Source organism: Chlorocebus sabaeus, chromosome 20 (assembly GCF_047675955.1).
Source record: "Chlorocebus sabaeus isolate Y175 chromosome 20, mChlSab1.0.hap1, whole genome shotgun sequence".
Taxonomy (NCBI): domain Eukaryota; kingdom Metazoa; phylum Chordata; class Mammalia; order Primates; family Cercopithecidae; genus Chlorocebus; species Chlorocebus sabaeus.
The window spans coordinates 72033510-72054197 of record NC_132923.1 but is presented as its reverse complement, the minus strand read 5'-3'; the positions used below and the strand labels follow the sequence as shown (position 1 = coordinate 72054197).

At 42.0% G+C, this 20688-nt stretch overlaps 1 protein-coding gene across 2 annotated transcripts in view; it reads right to left on the bottom strand.

Moving 5' to 3' along the window:
• JAK1 (Janus kinase 1) overlaps positions 1-20688 on the bottom strand; it is a 237098-nt gene that overhangs the window by 27812 nt on the left and 188598 nt on the right. For both annotated transcript variants that reach the window (XM_038000953.2, XM_007978453.3), the window contains exons 3-8: positions 20422-20620; positions 16145-16268; positions 11572-11725; positions 7512-7675; positions 5058-5400; positions 2986-3171 (exon numbers count right to left, since the gene is read on the bottom strand). In XM_038000953.2, coding sequence (XP_037856881.1) covers positions 2986-3171; positions 5058-5400; positions 7512-7675; positions 11572-11725; positions 16145-16268; positions 20422-20620 — 1170 coding nt within the window. The remainder of the gene's footprint in view (positions 1-2985; positions 3172-5057; positions 5401-7511; positions 7676-11571; positions 11726-16144; positions 16269-20421; positions 20621-20688) is intronic.

Sequence of the window (20688 nt, the reverse complement as noted above, 5' to 3'; positions counted from 1 at the left end):
AAAAGCCGTGATTTGGAGCTTTGACTCACAAAAAACATTAAAAAGCACCTGAGGCTTCAAAAAAGAGCAAAATGACTTTCATAGCCTGTAGAAAGGAGAGGCAGGTGGTAGACACGAGAGGACAGTGAAGGGAAAAAGGAGCAGGGGGGACAAGCCACTCGGCAGGAGGGAGGTCAGGGGCCTAGTCCAGCTGTGATGGCAAAGGAAGCATGCCTGGGGCTACGAGCAAGGAGGCCTGGAGGGGGCAGGGTCACCACAGGAATGGTGCCTTAGGAAAGAAACCACACTGAGCACGCTGCCTTGCGGGTGTGACCAGGCACCCACCTGTGGATATCCCTGAAGAGCAAATTCAAGATGCTCTGGAACAAGGGGCAGGCTGGCCTGGGCAGCCCCTCACCCAGCCACATGATAAGCAAAACCACATCTGCACTTACGTTTCCTGAGAGCAGGAGTCTAAACAGAAATGGGGATGCCAAGGAGATGCAGAGAGAAGTGATCGATACGTCAAGGTCTGACTTAACAACATGCTGGTATCAGGGTTTCTTCAAAGTACTGCCTGATTAAAGGGCTTGGAAATCCCATGGCTGGGAGGCGACAATGAGGGCGTGAGATTCTAAACAGACGGTATGGAGCAGTGGTCAACCCTCAGCTCAGGCTCCAGAGCCAGCTGCTCTGGTTCCAGTCGAAGCCTCACAACCTGCTAGTAGGGTTATGCATATGGAATCATCATTTTTATAGGTCAAAATGGTCAAATATTGGCAATTTCAAATATTTTAACCTAACAGCTGTGTGACCTTGGACAGGTTACTTAACCTCTTTGTGCCTCAGTTTTCCCCTAACATACCCACTCATAGGGTTGACATGAAAATTAAAAGAGGTGATATTTGTGAAGTGCTCAGAATAGGAAGTGCCTGACAATAGTAAGGGCTAGCGTGGTAAAGAAAAACCAACTAATGGAGGAATCAAGTATTACTTTCTTCCTGCCGTCCTCCTGCTCCCTCCACAGCACTGTAGCTTGGCATAGAGTCACTGGCCCATGTGGCCAGGGTGAGCTCTGACTTACATGATAGGTGCACCAACTTGTGTTGGTGCTAGACTTGACTGTGTCAGTCAGGACAGAACAGGATGGGGCAGGCTCATAAAATGTGCACCAAGCATGCACCATGTTGAAGAGCCAGATCACGGACATGTCGGCCTCTCCCTCACTCCCTTCAGGGTCTCTGGGGGATGATAATGCCTTAGAAACCAAAGCAACACAGGCAAAATGCACAGGCAGACACCAGACAGAGCTGGGCAAGTGCCTGCCACTTTCTCCCTAAGTGACCCTGTGCAAGATCCCACGTCTCTTGATTAGTCTCAGATTCCTCATTTCAAGTAGAGCTGATGCTCGGTCCTCTAAGGTTCTCATAAGGACTAAGACAGACAAGACAGAGGCACAGCATATAACACGGGTACCCTAATATCCAGGATGCAGCATATAACACAGGGCCTAATATCCAGGATGCAGCATATAACACGGGGCCTAATATCCAGGATGCAGCATATAACACGGGGCCTAATATCCAGGATGCAGCATATAACATGGCGCCTAATATCCAGGATGTGCTCCATAAACAGCACTTCTTTTCTCCCTCCATTTTGCACCTTTCTACTAACGTCCATCTGAGTTCTTCCACTTCTCTCTTCACTTTGTTTTTACTATATTTTTCTAGCAAAATTAATGTATGTTTTTTGTTTAAAAAAAAAGGAGGGGAGAATAAGAAAGTTAAAACCATTCATAATACCACCATAAATAAGTAGCTGTTAATATTTGGTTATTTTTCTAACAGCATGGGTATATACAAGGATACCTATTGATATTTTGAACAAAATTGGTCCCATTCTATAGGTAAAGTTTTATATCCTGCTTTTTTCCCTGACCTTTTTTTCCAGGTCATTAAAAAATTCAGCAATCTGACTACCTAATGTTCTGCTACTCAGGCAAATTGTGATTTATTTTCCTATTCTCCTATTATTGTATATTTCTTTTCAGAATTTTCACACTTCAAATACTAGTAGAATGAACATTCTTATTCATAAACTACAACCTGCCTCTCACATTGTTTCTGGAAGATAAGATTCATTCTCTAGATTCCTGAACAGAGGGATATATAAATATTTTCAAGGCTTTTAACAGGTTGCCAAACTGTTTTCCAAAAGGTTATACCAGAAAGACAAGTTATTCTGAATACAAGAGAGTGACTGTCTGCCCTAAACCGTATCACCAGGCTCTTCCTCAGCACTAAGTGTTATCCTTGTGACACGGTATCTGCCACATTTTGGCAGAACGTGGCCTTTCCTGGTGTTGGTTCCACTCACCTGAAGAGTGCTCGCTGTCTCACCAGCCGCTCTCTCTGCATGCTGTTGGCTGTGACTTCCCCTGACACAAACAGGTTTATTTTGGCAGAGTTCCCACTTCCTGCTTGTTTAGATTATGTCCTCAAGTGATACCAAAAAAGAGGAAGTGAGATTAAACACCCCTTCCTCTGTCCGAGAGTCACTGGGGTGTGCCTGACACCACATCGCTGACTGCCACTGTGGCTGAGGCTCGCTTGAGGGCAACGCAGGGCTTCCTGCTTTGCACTTCAGCTCAGCAGAGAGGCTGTGCCAGAGCCCTTGGGAGGAAACACTGACATTCGCTGGTTTTCTTTTCCTTCAAATCCACTAGCTTTGTGAATTAAATATTGATGCTGAGGTATATTTGGGAGGGAAGCAAATCCTAAGGCGGATTCACATTTCTGAGACCAAAGAAAGGCACTGGAATGTATCGGTGTAACTTTAAAACACTGATAATGCTTTGGTAATAGGAACTTTTTGGCTTCAATAAGAAAATCCTATTTTCTCTTTAGGACAGGAACTCTGAAAATCATGTGCTACAGAACGGAACTCAGCAATTCTCCCTCTCATCACCAGATCCAAACTTAAGAGCTTCTGGGACAAACTTACCATTTTCTTGTTGTCCTGCTTGTTAATGCTGACCACAGATTCCTTTATTACAATGTGAGTGATTTCAGGGAAGTAAGAAAAATTGTTCCACTCTTCCCGGATCTTGTTTTTCTCCTCATCCTTCTTGTGTTTACTTTCCAGTTTTTTCCGCTTCAGTTTATTTTTTTCCTTTTCAACAGAAACAACCTGATAAGATACATAAAAGGGACAAAGTTAAGTTGCTTTCTTCTTTTTCTGTTGGTAAAAGGTCAATGCTGCTGGCAAACCTATGCAGGGCCTAGGCCCAAGGAGGAGAAAGCCAGCTCGTCTGGACTTGCAGAAGGACTGGGGGAGTTGGCACCCGCAGGCTTAGGACCAAAAACTGGGTTGTATCAGGGAATCCTGGGCTTTCACATCTGGAAGACACCTTAATGAGCACACTGTCTAAATTATATAATACATAATGTGCACGGAAACTCAGAAAGGGAAATCACTGTTCACTAGACATGCATCTACATTCAGGTCTCCTCACTTCCAGACTACTATACATGCTTTGACACAGACAGATAACATACTCTTCCCAATTACCACTGGGCTGAACATGAGCTTTCTCCTTCTATCACCAATCGTCTTGACTTTAGAACAGTAGTCGAGTCGGGATTTTCAAGAGAAGATATGTATCTCATGCTTGAAATAATCTACACACTGAATAATATATATCTGCACAAGGGAAAATATTTTGTGTTGCATGAGCCCTGGAGACCAGAAATCTAGGTTAATTACTTAACTCTGCCAATTACTTAACTAGTTACCTCATCTCTTTGAGCCTCGTTTTCCCTATTCATGAAATAGAGAGCTTACATCTTCACAGGGTTCTCTGAGATTAGACAAGTGCTAACGAACATAGTATACAGAACCTACTATATAGAAAGCCCTCAGTAAGTATCAGGCATTATTGTTTTAGCATGAGAATAAAACAGGAGGAGAAAATGAGTCTCATATTTTATTTATTTAATTTTTTGAGACAGTGTATTGCTGTCACCCAGGCTGGAGTGCAGTGGCACGGTCATGGCTCACTGTAGCCTTGACCTCCCAGGCTCAGGCAATCCTTCCAACTCAGCCCCCCAAGTAGCTAGGACCACAGGCATGTGCCACCACATCCTGCTAATTTTTGTATATTTTGTAAAGATAAGGTTAGGCCACGTTGCCCAGGCTGGGCTCGAACTCCTGGGCTCAAGTGATCTGCCTGCCTCAGCTTCCCAAAGTGCTGGGGTTACAGGTGTGAGCCACTGCACCCACCCACATTTACTTTAATATTATTAATTACAGTAATAATAATTGTAACAGCTATAATTTATTCAACATTTATTATATTGCCAGGCTTTGTGATAAATGTCATTTAGTTTCTTCACAACCTTATAAGTTAGACAGTACCTCCATTTAACAGATGAGTAATTTCTAGCTGCTGATAAAGGTGAACTAACTCTCCTAAGGCCATGTAAGTCATGAAGCTAGGATCCGAACCACGTCTACATGGGTCTAAAACCCATGCTCTTAAGCCACTCTGCTCTATTTCTTCATCCAATAAATATCTCATAAAGAAGCTTCCATAAAGCAAAATCATTTAGTCAATTTCACAGAGCCAGAGGCCTAACTTCAACTCTCGGCACAAATGCTTCTTAGTCATAACCTCGGGCAAATTTAATTTCTCTGTGCCTCTTTGTATTCATCTGTAAAATGGAGATAATAGCAATACTTCCCTCAAAGGTTTTTTTATTTTTAGAAATAAATGAGTTAATACCTGTAAAATGCTTAGAAAAGAACTTGGCACATGGTAAACACTCAGGAACTATCTGCTGTTATTATACTACTACATATTATACATGTTGTTACATTTCCCTACACAACTCAATAAATACTTATTTAGACCTTGTGCTAAGGGATGAAATAAAAGATGAATGATACATGGTCTCCTAAATAAACTCAGCCTGTGAGAGTGACGGACATGCAGACAGATGACTCCAGCAGGATAAACAGCATACGCTATGTGACATGGGAATGTTCTCTTTGATTGACTGCCAACAGCCACTTACATTTGGTTTATGCCTCCACTGGATTCCAAGATTCCCAGTCACCATCACTTCATAGTACAGAACGTTTCCACTGTCATTTGAATGAAACCAATTCATCTCATTTTCTGATGAAATCAGTAACATGGAAGTCTCAAATATTTCAGCGCCATAATGTTTTGTCAAAGTTTCCAAGGTAGCCAAGTATTTCACCTTTAGGTCATGCGTGGACACGCTGCTGTCACAAATGGTCTTGTTGTTAAATTCCTTTAGGAAATCCTTGAAAACATTATTTATCCGCATCCTGGTGAGAAGGTTCCTCTGTCTGATGGACTTATTCAATGTTTCTGGAATATATCGCTTGTAGCTAAAAGAGAGTAGAAAAGTACATCTCTTTTTCATGTACAGGTTAGGAGAAAATAGTTGAGAAACAAATCTAAGTCCATGAATCCACATGTTGCCAAATGGGAAAGGGAGATCTACTCCCAGAGGACGTTAGATGGAGTAAGCACTGAAGATGACCACCATAAGGAGATGGAGATGAATAGAAACCGGGAAAGAAAAGAAAAGCACATGCTCCACAGATTTCACTGAAATGGGAATTGCTACAGGTATTGCCCAATTTTCTGGGTCACCAAGGCAGGGCATCTACATTTTTGCTTGCTAGCTTCACCATTCTTGTGCACATTAGTACTCATATCTACACACTGTTATTAGGATTGAGCATCGATTAGAAAACGATCTGCAAGGTGTTAGGAGAAATTATCTCTTCGTGTGATGAGAGATGCTTTGTATGTTCTATTTGCATGTCTGATTTATAACTTTTCTAAACAAATCACATTTTTTATTTTAAAAATGAGAAAGACAGGCTGGGCATGGTGGCTCATGCCTGTAATCCCAGCACTTTGGGAGGCTAAGGCGGGCGGATCACTTGAGGTTGGGAGTGCGAGACCAGCCTGACCAACATGAAGAAACCCCGTCTCTACTAAAAATACAAAAGTAGCTGGGTATGGTGGCACATGCCTGTAATCCCAGCTACTCAGGAGGCTGAGGCAGGAGAATCACTTGAACCTGGGAGGCGGAGGTTGCAGTGAGCCAAGATCACGCCATTGCACTTCAGCCTGGGCAACAAGAGCAAAACTCCACCTCCAAAAAAAAAGAGACAGAGAGAGAGAGAGAGAGACAGACAGACAGACAGACACAGACAAACTAAGGCTAATTAATACAAAAGACTTAGTGTTTGCCCTGTGACTATGAATCAGATATACTATTTAAAAGATCAACAGGTAAGCTGAAAGATTAGTTACCTATCCAGGTGCTAGTGGGCGAGCATCTACAACAAACAGAATCTAAGAAAGCTGATATACTGCTAGAACAGGAGTCAATGTTGAGAAGAATGTTGAGTGCCCATGAAACAAAGAACAAGTCCACTGGGGGACAAACAAATATGGAGAATGGTCTGCTTGTTACTTCCAGGACTGAGACAGCACCTGGCCCCAGGTCATCCCTGCTGCATGGAGTGGCTTCAGAACAGTGGAAAACTGTGAAGTTTGGGATTTATCCTCAACAAATGTTGTAATTTTTCTTTTAGATTAATGTAATATAATAAAGAGAATTAGAGAAGAACTGTCATTTTTCAATTCAGCTTATGAAAAAATAAAGACAAAGTGCCCAAAGTGAAGGCCACAGAAAAAAGAGAAAGCAGCAGTTGAGCATGTATCGACTCAATCCCTGCATCACTGAGGAGCGGGCTGTGATCTGCTCTAGACTCTCTGGTCAAGCCAAGGACAAACAAGCAGCAACCTTATGAGAAGACGCACGCTGCCTATCACAAACAATGCAGCTACGAAATCCCTTCTTGAAAATGAGACTGTCTTCATTTATGACAATCCTAATAACCCGTTGGTGAAAAAAAAGCTAACTGATGTCACAGATGGACAGAACTTAAATATTCCTTCACAGAGACTTGATCTCAAATGTTATTTTTAAGTAAATGCAGTTTCCTTGAGAAATTTAATAGCAGTTGATCAATTCTCACATTAGAATTAACAGCTCTGTAGTGAACTTCTACAATGCATTGAGTTCAGGCTGGGGATGGTAGTAGCTGCTTATAGAACCGTATTGAGAAGGATTTTTAAGATGGGTCCAAAACAAAAGGAAAAAATGCAGTGATAGAAGGCAGTGTCCACCATGGGCAAGGAGGGGATGGAGAAGGCCTGGGGGTCACTAATTTTATTGGCATCCTCAGCCCAGAAATTTCACCCAAGCACAAATTTCTGAGATTAGCAGCCAACATCCAAAATCAAGACACAATTATAATTATTCTACATGTATGTAGTCAACATTCTAAATAAGATCTGGGTTTCACAGAGAGCAAGGGTCAGCCAAACCCTGGCAGTAATTAAGCTGAAATGTGTAAGAACATGTAGAAACACCACCATCCTCACAATCAACACTTCGGCCAGCGGGAAGCTTTACCTGATGTCCTTGGGCAGTTCTGGCAACTGCATCTTCTTCATCATGGCATAGTGTGAGATGGCCAGGACAGCCATCCCCAGACACTCGTTTTCAATATCATGCCCATCCTGCTCGGTCTTGGGGTCTCGAATGGGAGCCAGGCATTTCACCAAATCATACTGTCCCTAGGAGCAAAGAGGAGAAACCACGAGAGCCCACCCGTTATTGATCTTGAGAGGAAGGCTCCCCACACAGGGAGGTGCTGCCTAGAAATGCAGCACAGCAACGAGACGAATCAGACTGTTTCTCTAACATCAGAGCTCTTTTCAACAGAGTTGGGCGTGAAGGGGCTCAGGAGATGTCCTCCCACACTCATTCATTTAACAAACATTGACTGAGCACCATGCCAGGTGCTGGGGAACAGTACAGACATATGAAGTCCCTTCACCATAGAAGTGATGCTGACAAACACTGCGTACTAGGCCTGGACTGCGCCAGAGCAAGGGAAGGTGACACTGGGCTGAGGTCTGATCATGCATTAATTCCACAAATGTGCTGAGATGGCCTTGTCTAGGAGCTGGGTGTACGGGGTTGACCGGGCTCTCCCCTCCATTCTGGTGTAGCTCTAAAGAAAGGGGAACATTCCACAGTGCATCATCACCATGTGTACATTTTCCCACATCTACCGTTTCAGTTTCCCATAGTGAAATGTATCACCAAAACATACCCCCTCACTGATAGAGGTGCACAGCATTCTAAGAACTAATGCGAACTTTAAACACAAAAAATAAAACGAGGCTAACCAGCAGTGCCCAGCCCAGCTTCGTATAGAGTGAAAATGATAATTCCAGTGCCAGCTCCCACTGATTAAACCCAGCCTCAGTGCTGCCAGACAGTGCTTGGTTCCCTTATTTAGTCCTCATAACATCTTACGAGGTGGATGTTAACATCATCACCTCCAACATATGAGGAATCTAAGGCACAAAATGGTAAACAGCCCCTATTCAGTCACTCCTTCATTTGGTAATTACTGAGAACTAATTATGGGCTAGATGTTATTCTAGGTGCTGGGGATACAGCAATAAACTAAACCACGTTCCTGATCTCCTGGAGATTCTACGCTAAGAATACAGAAAAGAATAAATGAATAGGAATACCTAATGTCAGGTAGTTACAAAACCCCAAGTCGAGTAGAAGAACCGAGTACCCTGGGGGCTCAGGGCTTGGCAAGTGGTAGGCTGGGATTAAATCTAAAACTGACCAGGACCTCTGTTCAATGCCGTACTACAGCCACACTCAGTCTTCAAAAACTGACTTAAAATACATAGAACGCTAAAGTATGAACTCTTCAGCCTTTCTCCAGCTTGCAGCAAGGCAGGCACAAAGCCTGGGAGAAATGTTCCTGCATACATGAGACACTCTCTTTCCCTGAAGAACTTCAGATTAATGGTTTTTGGACGGAGGGCTCCCACTGCTCCAGTTTCTCTTCTTTTCACCATGGGATATCTTGTTTCTCTCAAGTGAGGAAAGGTCACTGACATTCCAAAAACTTCTGAGGAACAATGATCTATGCCAGTAATGTGTGAAGAGCAAAGCAAAACCTGAAACTGTCTTCTTGGGCTGTGGTTTTTTGTACACATTCACTGTAAAGCTACCTCAAGTCACTTATTCCTGAGCCTCCAAAAGGTCAGATCTAATGCCATGCTTATTCTTGAAGTATGACACACTCTTCCTTTATACCTCTGTTCTCGGGAAAGGTAAAGAATAAATCTCAGCTATGGATACACAAAACTGGGAAGCTGAATCCAAAAAGACCAATCTGAAAATGGCCAGTTCATTTTCTTTTTTTCCCACACAGTATCTGCCTGGGGCTGTGCACTGTCCCCTTTCTCTGTTGTCTCTATGGCAGTTCTAAGGCATAGATGGAATGGAGATAATGCACAATTAGTAACTAAAGCCCTATAGTGGGACGTAACTCTGACACAGATACACTGATACGTGTGTGATCTCACACATAATGGTATACTCTAAGGAATGAATAAAAAGAACATGTACAGGAACACCTACATATGCAGTTCTTCACAACAGACTATAAAGTAATAGCATAATAGGGAAAATGAGAAAAAAAGAAAATGTTCAGGAACGGGTGACTAAGTTAAATAAATAACAGCTTTTCCTCTGGACTCCAGCCTCATTACTCAATTTCCTACTTGAAATCTCCACTTGTATGTTTCACTGGCATCTCCGAAAAAGGACTCCTGATTTCTGCCCTTTCCCACCCTCTTCCCCCAAGACCTTCTCTGTGTGGAGAATGACTCCATTATCCATCTGACATCACCCAAAACAGAAACCTAGTCATCATCTTTGATTCCACAAATTCTCTCAGCTTCCACATCCAACTCAACAGCAAATCCCACCAATTCTATCTTCAAGATGAACGGCAAATCTACTCATTTTTCTCCACTGCCACTGTTGCTACACTAGGCCAAACCAGCATTTTCTCTCCCAGGATCATTGCTGCAGACTCTCAGCTTGTATGTTTGAAGCGTACTCTTAGACCCAGCACAATCTACTTTCCACATATAACAAGAATCATCATTGACTCGAAACATACATAAAATGAAGCTTCCAAATGGCTTCCCAACACACTCAGGATTAAAGCATAACCCCTTGCCAGCTCCTACAAGGCTCTGTGTGTGCGATCTGCCCCCACCTGCCTCTCCAGCCTCGCTCCCCATCACCCTCCTCTGGTCTGCAGCCACATGGCCTCTCCTCGCAGCTCTACTGGCCCTCAGTTCCTTCCCCCATTCTGTTCCCTCTATATCAGATCTTTTCAACTGAGGCTGATGGGAGACTCGGCAATATTGAAGACACTTTTGGTCATCACGCTAAGGAGAGAGTGCTACTGGCATCTACTGGGTGGAGGGCAGGGGTGCTGGTAAATACGCTACAATGCACAGGGCAGGCCATCACAGCAAAGAATCATCCGGCCCAAAAGGTCAGTAGTGCTGCTGCTGCTGAGACACCCTAAATGGAAGAAATACTCCCTCACCCCTCTCTTAGAATTGCAGATTCCTTTTTATTCTTCAGGATTCATTATAAATGTTACCTCCTTAGAGAGACCTTCTCTGATCATATGATTTAAATTAGGTCTTCCCATTCAACCCCCCTTCTCCATATTCTCTATCACAAGCTTCTGCCTTCACAATACTTTCCATAATTTCTTATGTATTATCTATGTATCATTTTATTTGCTTGTTTTCTAACTTGATGTACATCTGATGCATGCAGAGGCCATGTCTGTCTTGTTCACTCCAACATCTCTAGCACCTTAGCAGGTACAAGTGTCTGAGGCAAACAGTACATAGACATCCAGTCAATATTTGTTGAATAAATGAATTGTTACAAAGTCATTAAAACAACGAAGATCAATATTTTAATTGACATTTGAAGGACAAACAATAAAAAAACAGATGAATAAAAAAGCAGTTTATAAAACAAAATAAACCATAAAATATTTTCAAAATCTACATAGTATCTGAATCTGCGTGTTAAAATCAGGAAGCATACTACCAAAAATCTTAGTAATCTCAGAGTAAATGTAATTTCAGGTGATTCTAACTTCTCTTCTGTTTTTTTTCTAGCGTGTAATCTTTCTACCCTACCACCAGTGACAGAGTGGCCATCTCCTTCCTCCCCAAACATTCCTACGGCTGCTGAGAAGTGCCTTCTTCAGCCCTGTTGAATTACATCTTCTTTCAAGTAGAGCTTCCCTCTGACCTCTGCACACAAGGCTATTAATAGGAATGAAAAATAAAATGGTAGCAGGTGGGGAACAAGAAAGGAATAAGAAAGAAGGGAAGCCCGAAAGCCCACAAGCTGGATAACCAGCCTCTTGGAATGCTGAAATGCTGCCTTTTGTCTCCTCACTTGGGGCAACTCCAGGTGTGGCAAGAACTTACCCAGAACAGGCCATAAAGCACCCTAGCACCACCAAGTTCAGCTGCACCAGGGGGTCTGAGCTCTACAATGCCTCTCCCACCCCACAAACTCCAGCTTCTCCTGGGCCCAAACTTCCTACCTGAGCAAACAGATACTCCAGTGAGCTGGCATCAAGGAGAGGGGTTGCATCTGGAACCTTTTTTTTCTCGTAGCCATTTTTCTGCTTCTTTGGAGAATGACGCCACACTGACTGCTCATTGTCGTTGGTTCCATGCCAATTGGTGAAATAGAACCTGGAAGGCAGGAAAATGAATGCCAATTGTGGCAAAGGGGACCCAGATGTGGGCAGGGCATCCTGGCTCACCAACAGTGGTCAGTGCTGGAGGCTAAAGTGTTCTGAGAAGCAGGCAGACAACCCTGCCCCTTGCAGCCCTCACCATGTCTTTCCTTCTTACTAGCACTGTGTGAGAAGTGTCCCGTCAGCACCTCTTCTATGACTCGGGGAGCTAAAGTGACTTCCCGAAGATCACAAAGACAGCTCCTCTGATTTCTCACTATGCTTCCAGAATAGGGAAACACCTGCTGACTGGAACTCCGTGCTGGCCACAGCTCCCTGCATGCTTACTATCAGTCGCACTGCTAAGCCCATTCTACCTCGAATCCAAGACCAATTTGATTGACATTTTAACATTCCTGAAATTTAGTTTCATCACGCAATCAAGATATACAGCATACATGGCAGTGTTTCCTACTTCCCAGATTGCTGCTATTAAACTGATGGTGTGTTTTACATGATGAATAGGGTTTAAAAGAGAGCTGCCCAAACATTACCACAAGCATCATGAAACGAGTTAACAAGCACTTTATATATATATTATGCTATTTAATCCTCACAGCAACTCTACAAGGTAGGTTTCATTCATTTTACAGATGAGGAAAACTGAGAGTCCAAGAGGCCAGGTGACCTAAAACTACAAAAGCCTGTTCTCTTAGCTACTACAGTTGACCGTTGAACAGCATGGGTTTGAACCACAGAAGTCCACTCATACACAGAATTTTTTTCAATAAATATGTTGAAAATTTTTTTGGAGATTTGCAACAGTTTAAAAAAACTAAGTGGCATAGAAATATTTTTAAAAATTTCAGAAAAAGGTACATTATGAATACATAAAATATATACAGGTTACTAGTCTATTTGTGTGTTAACTGTTTATGTCATTGGTAAGGCTTCCAGTCAACAGTGGGCTATTATTAGTAGCTATGTTTTGGAGAGTCAAAGTTATATATGGATTATCAATTGCACAGGGGGTTGGTGCGTCTAACCCTACCCTCCATATATAACTTCCTCTGTCACCTGTAAGAAAAACACAATGAGTTCTGGAATGTGTGGAAGTGACTAAGGGAAGTGACTGAGCCAAGCCAGCCCAGGCCATCTCCAGGCTATAGACTCAGCTGGTACCTAGGTCTCTTTCCCTTGACTTGCACATGAACTAATGAGAAAAGAACCATGTCATAGAGAAGCAATAAATACAACTCCCTCTTTCCCTGTGAAAAGCTGCTGCTACACTTCAACATCTGTCACTGTGCTATGTTTGCAGAGCCTAAAACAAGCCAGGCCCCGAGTTAGGGACCGGGATGCAGAGGGCTCTCAGGCATGTTTCTCACACTCCGTGAGTTCCTGTCTCTGGGAGCAATCGGTCAGGTCCAGCAGCAACTATCCAGCAACCCACAATGGGGCACGTGTCATAAGCAGGACTACACTGTGACTTTCATAGGCCCTAAACACTTTTCCCTTCCTCCATAAGAAATATTACAAGTTATATTTCTCACCTGTGTTTTCTGATTTTAAGTGAAATTAGGCATTTTATGGGCCCCTAACAAGTGTGTGCTGTAGGCATTGTGCTTAAAGAATAAGTTGTCCTTGGACAAATGAGAGTCTCCAGCGAGGTGCCCAAGGAGAGAGACAGGTCGCCCTCCACTGCCAGGGGAGGTGGTAGGAGGGGAAAAAGGCAGATGTTCCCTGAGCTGACTGAGCCACGGCCTTCTTCTTCCATACCCTACTGAGTCTCTGTGAGAGAGTCCTTGGACCTGGTAGAGATGAGGGCCCAACAAACTCCCTCTGGGCAGAACACAATCTTCAATCTGGTCTGAACAAGGATATTCTTCCAGGCTGCTGAGAGCGCTGTGGGACTATCTTTTCTTTGGCTTGGAACCCTTTAGGTCAGATATTCAGACAGCACCAGGCTGAGGAGACCAAACATAATGTGTAGCTTTTCCACTAGAACAAAGGCTAAAGGTAAACAGAAGATTAGGGAGTCTAAAATAAGGCCAACAGCTTTCTCCTTAATAAGATGTCAAAAATATTAACAAAACTTTAAATCTGTGACTACCAGGATCAGTACCCTCCTTATCACCCATAAGGCCAAGCTTAAAGACACACTGAAGACAGACATTCCACATACCTTTTTAAAATTAATTATCAAGGTGTTCATCAAACCTGGTACACAAAAATTCCAGATACTATAGCATGCCAATGGAAAAAAAATTTTAATGACATTAATAAATATAGAATGATACCTGCCTATATTATTTTTCAGAATGATGTGGAGGAACAAAGAAGGAAGACAGACATCAATCAGAGATATGCATTGCAAGTTTTTGAGAAAATTATGTACAGATAACTGCCTATTTTAAGTTTATATGCAGATATTATACACAAAGAATTCTCTTCACACTTCTACAAAATTTTTTGATGGACAGTGAAATTCAATTGTTTAAAAAAGTAAGAAAATACTTTTTGAAAAGGAATACAGAATGTTGTCTTACGCTAAGATACATTATAAAACAACAATTGTCAAAAGCAATATCTAAAAACAGAAAATGATAATTGAATAAGAATATTTCCCAAAGTAGAGCTGGTATTCCACTGAAATAATCACCAACATTTATTTTCATTTACACCTCCTTTAGTGGTGAGATTATGAGGTTTCAAAATTTTTGTAGTTTGTCATCAGGCAAATGTTTAAGCTTAGAGTGGTATTTTTTTTTTTCAAGTTCAAAGAGCCTGTGGTAACAAAGCAATATCCTGTTGAAGCACAATGTCAGGTACAGAGTCAAGGTGCTAAAAGTGAAGCAACTCTGCACTTCCAGGCAGCTAACAGAAAGAGGGAACAGTAAAGACAGTCTTTAATAGGCAGGCATTCAGACAACAAGACTAATGCCTCACAGAGAATTGTAAAGCTACTAAGACAATTCATTAGATGTAAATTTTTGAGTTAACTCTCTTCCCTTTTCTGGATATTAGTTTTTCCACTGAAAAAAAAATGAGAGTTGAATTAGGTAACTTAGGTCTTTTCTAAGTCCTAAAAGTTACCATTCTAGACTCTGAGCTGAGTGCAGAAACCTAGAGGCAGAGAATTAGAACCCAGTGACATATCCCCTGCAGACTTCAAACTGCAATAACCCATTTCATGCTGATCACACAGTCAATCCTCAGGCCACAAAAAGCAAGATTACATGTGGAAAAGCAAAGTCAATAGCCAGAAGGCTCAGCTAGGACCTGAAATCTTCACGGCACACAGCTTTCCTCTCCAGATGAGACTTTGGTTAAGTATAGAAAAAAACAGGAAAAAGTCGGCTCTAGGATAATTATCAAAAAAAAATTAGATCTGGTTCAGTGTCCACTGAGAAAAACATCCCAGTCATTCTGTAATGGTGATAACTCCACCAAATTCTCCCAAAAATAACAGCTATGATACTGTGAAGAGCCTCTGAGATTTCAGAGGGTTTTTCTAGCAAATCCCTGCATTCTATTAGCATCTGAGCTAATCTACTGATTTAATACCTATGTAAGTTAACCCGTGTTTCAAAAAGGATCCACCTATTTATAATCTCCACTGCTAAACACACATGTTAACTTCTGCTCAGCAAGTATCTAACTAACATATTTTCCATTCTAGTTACTGCAAATTTGTTTACAAACTCAGGAGACTGCAGCTATTCAAGTACTAACTGTGTCACCTTGGGATATACTGTGACATTTCACAAAGTCTGAAATATGGGAGAAAAGGCAGGTGCCCATCAGAAGAAAAATTACAGCTCCACAGCCAAAAATCCTCTAGGAGTAGTCAAAACATCCACTCCCAGGGAGCAAGACCAACCTAGAATTTCTAGTTAACACTTCAGGCAATGTTTCTCAAGCTTTTCAGTTTCAACTTTTAGTAAGAAAAATATTTTATATCATGACCTTTATATATAATACATACATACATATGTGTATATATATAAAAAACATATCTCAAAAGTTTAAAAAATATCTTATGTATATATGCTGATATTATCTATTCTCTCCTGTTTCTTTTTCTTAAATTCACTAAATTAAATTGAATTCATAACTGTGAATCCACTAAATTAAATTCATAACTATGATTACCCATTTGAAAATCTCTGCTGCAGGACACTAATTCTATTCAAAATATCCTCTGCATTATCAAGATTTCTTTTCTAAAATGTGGCAGAGGAAAGTGATCAAACTCATCTTGAATTGTATTCCAAATACTGAAGAAGTCCTTTCTCATATCAAGCAAATACAAAAGTTACAAATTACAAAAATGACTACAATACTTCTTGGTAAGTGACTCAGGGCCCCAGGCTGACCACTGTCCCTCAGTGCAGAGGGAGCCAGGCAGGTACCAGGTCAGTACTTCCCATACCTCATCCGGTAGTGGAGTCGGAGGGACATCTTGTCATCAACGGTGATGGTGCGATTTGGAGCATACCAGAGCTTGGTGTTCTCATCATACAGGGCAAAGAGGTTGTGACAAAGAGGAGAGATACCTGAGGAAAAGTAAAAAACCACATCAGAAAATTAAGGCAGATACATTTGGCCATCTGTTTCTAAACCCAATGTATGCAAAGATAAGGAACTCTCTCAAAGATAAGGAATTCACAAAGAATCTGGGTCACTCGTATCCTCTCAGGGCAAACAGATTTCCAACCAGGTTCGGTCAGGCTGTTTTGATCATAATCATCAAGAACTATGACTCCCCAGAAATATGCCCTGTAGCTCCTGGCAAACCAAATTTAGATCATTTAAAAATAAAACTCTGATGATATTTTTCATTACAGGTATCTGTGGCAGAGTCTTATCAAATCCAGCTTTAAAAAACCCCCTATCTGAGAGGTTCACAGAGGTTCAAAGTGCCTGATGTGCACTTTGCTAATCAGAAACACTCTGGGAGTTGGGGAAATCTTCCATCTGTTTCCTGCAGAAAGCATTTAAACAATTCTAACACACTGTGATTATATATCAAACATGCAAACAAATTCCTGGCAGTAGTATGCAAAATGCATATTAGAATAAATAATAACCAAAGTGATTTTTGTCAGTGATTAGAATCTATTACCATTAATAATAAAAATACTTCTTAAGTACTCTGTATGATCATCACAAATACTTTTTATTTAGTAGCCAACTAGCAAGAAGATATATGGCTTCACAAAGCTGGCCCAACAGTGCTCCCCTGCCTCTCCACTCCACCAGCTGCCTCCGTCAACACAAGAATGATGGGAAAGACCAGGGAGATTATGAAGTCACTCACCTCTACGCCCATGATTAAAATTTTATGAACCTGTAACATAGGCAGGTTGGGGGGGAGAATGACTGCCAATAATCAGCTATTACTGGTATTTTTTCATAAGCAGCCAGGCCTCAAACTAAGATGAGGTAAACTTAAATGACAAAAAACCTGGGAGAATATGAGGTAATAGACATTTGTTTCCCAAATCGGACATCTGCAGTGAGACTGACACTGACAGGGCCCCTCCCTGGCCCAGCCCACCCAGGCCGGGACTCTCTCCAACGCAGACACTGATTTAAGAAGCTACAGACACCTTGGCAGCTGTCTAGCGCTCTCCTGAACACCTCAATCCATGCTTCTCAAGAAATGTGAACAGTTACCCTTCAGAAGTTAGTCTTTCTTATAAACCAAGAATATGGAGATAAACTTTAAAGGGAAGTCTTCCTTGGGAACATGGGCAAATGGCTTTTGGATTCAGTATTATTGGGACAAATAATTCAAATATGCTATAGGTTTTCCTTCCTAAAGTGGCTTTTGTGGACTGGGCTGGAAACCCAGCCTGTCTTTATACATATCCACATTTGAATGTGCACCAACACTTACATATCTGAAGTGTAACTTATTTTATTCATGAAACTGTCTGTAATTCTAACACAGGTCTGATTCTAACAGTATTACTACCCATAAACAGAAAGATCAAAGACATATCTCTTTATAATAAAAGTGCTGAGTAGTAAAACAATAATACTAACATTTACCGAGGGCTAAGTGTCAGGCATCAGGCTAACAGACTCTAAATTTATTATCTTGGCCGGGCACAGGGGCTCACGCCTATAATCTCAGCATTGTGGGAGGCCCAGGAGGGCAGATCACTTGAAGTCAGGAGTTCGAGAATAGCCTGGCCAACATGGTGAAATCCTGTAGCCGGGCGTGGTGGTGTGGACCTGTAATCCCAGCCACTCGGGAGGCTGAGGCAGAAGAATCGCTTGAACCTGGGAGGTGGAGGTAGCAGTGAGCCAAGATCGTGCCACTGCACTCCTGGGTAACAGAGAAAGACTCTGTCTCAAACAAACAAACAAACAAATAAATTCTTTTTTTGGCTGAGGGTGGTGGCTCACACCTGTAATCCCAAAACTTTGGGAGGCTAAAGCAGGAGGATCACTTGAGGTCAAGAGTTTAACACTAACCTGGGCAACATACCAAGACCTCGTCTCTATAAATAATAAAAATGAGTCAGGCATAGTGGCACATGCCTGTAGTCGTAGTTGCTTAGAAGGCTAAGACCAGAGGACCTTTTGAGCCCAGGAGGTCACAGCTATAGTGAGCTATGATGGAACCACTGCACTCCAGTCTAGGGGACAGAGCAAGACCCCATCTCTAAAAAATATTAAAATTTTAAATTTAAAAAAAAATGTATTACCCTTTAATCCTCCTGATATCTAATGAGGTAAATACTGTTTTGACCATTTTGCAGATGAACAATCTGTGGTCTCCTGAGATTTAGTCTGATTCAAGGTTACTCATCTAGTAAAGTGCAGAGCTGAGAATCAAACTAAGACACAGCTACTGAGGAGGTGAAGCAATAAGAACTAAAAGAACAAAACTTTACCCCACAGAGGTGAAAAACAGGAAAGAAAACAATACTGCCCTCAAACATCACTTTCTATAGTAACAGTGAGAGCTACGAGAACCTGTGGCATTCAGTATGTATTTCTGAAATTAATGAGCTTCTGCAATATTCTGTTGAGCCAGTTACAGAAGAGACACCACTCATTTTCTATAAGGTAGGCTAGAAACCAACACCCCAAACTGGCTGATACTGAGCCCAGAGTTATAGGAGGCCCAGCGACTGTGCCTATCCTCAGACTCACAGGCTCTCTCCTCTCATCTCTTTCCCAGCAGCTCCTTGGTCCCTCATTAACGGTAGCCCAATGACTCTGCAAAAATGACCGTTGCTTACAAACTGAGTGAGGTTTATACCTGCTATGCTGATGGCAAGAAGCTTGGTGAAGAGAATAAACACTATAAACCAAATCTCAAGGAGAAAGGGAGAAAACAAAAGAAACAAAGTCTTAAAAAAATACTTTGAAACCACTGATTTACATCTAGGTGTTCTGATAATTACAAATACATTTAAAGCTGCTGTCTAAAGATGGTTATTTGTACATGCTGCTGGCTAGTCAAAATAACTTCACAATATTACTGGATTTTTCCCACTAATAATCTGTACCTCAGTCCATTTTATCCTGTGTCAGGTTTAGTTAGTAAGAGCCTACTATGCTCTTCCCTATACCATGAGCCTCTCCCCTTTTACTGAAACTCTGGTGTGTGAAGCATTTTCGGCAGAAAGACAAATATCAGAAAGAACGTAGGTTTTCTAAACAAACTGTACTACTAACAAGATAAGCAATTATTAAAATAACCATGCTATCCCCTCAGAGTTGTTCCGAGAGTTAAAGGTGGGAGAAGTAAAGCAGGGATCAGGCTGTATGGCATCACAACTGGCTACTTCATCATCATTAAACGAGTTGATCGAACCTTTTTAAAACAGCTTTGACATATAATTTACATATTATAAAATTCTTCCATTTTAAGTGTACAATTCAACAGATTCCAGTGTATTTACTGAGTTGTACAACCATCACCACAATCCAAGTGGATTAGATCTGTGATTTAACTTTTAATTTCTACGATTTAACCTGTCCCTTAAAATTAGGCAAGCAAAAACTGCCAATGTCCTTAAGTTCAAAGGATGAAAAGGACTTTGGTTTCCCACCTTCTGAGGGCAACAGGCTAACTTAAAGACAACTCTCACTTGAAAGGAGAAAAAATAGCTTGTGTTGTTGAGAGCCTCGTTGTCCTTTTTGCAACTTGGCAACTTGACTAAGCCACAAAGCAACACTCAGCTTCTCACTTCAACTCAGCACCACGCACAGGAGGGCAGGTCATGGCAGCAGAAGGAGGGGTCAAACTTTTTAGGAGAACTTTTGAATAATTATTCAGATACTGAGAGATGCTACTTGCTGAGCAGGGACTTAGTCCCAGGTGCTTTACGTAGCACCTCATCTAGTGCTGATATTATTCCAATTGTACAGATGTGGGGAAATGAGAATTAAGCCTGGATCCACAGAAGTCAACCATCATTCCCTGGTATCTTACAGTTCATTAGTGACAAAGCAGAAAGAAGCCACTCCGCAGATGAAGAAAGTGAAAAGTGAAACCCTCAGAATTAGAATCACTGGCCTAAGGTCACGTGCAAGTGGCAGTGGCGGAGGCAGGGAAGAACCTCTGACTCCAGAGTCCACAACTCTTTCTGCTCAGCAGAGCTCCAATGGGCAGAGACCCCCAGATCTTCTTCTGAACCGGTGTGTTGGTGAAACCCCCAGCCCTGGGCAGCTGCCAGTACTCACGGCATGCCTGTGCAGCCCTGATGCACAGTTCCTCTGCTGTATACTCTCCACTGCCCAGCCGGAGGGGCTCCCTGTCCGACATATAGAAGATCACTTCCACCCCTGGCTCAGGGACCTCCAGGTTCACCTCAGTCTTCTTGGAGCTCCTCATTTTAGCACAGAAAGCCATGGCATTGCAGTCCTCTTTTATATTTAGATACTGTTGTGGACGGAAAACAAGACTATGTGGTCACTCTATGCGTTAAAAGTTCTTATGGCAAAAGTTCT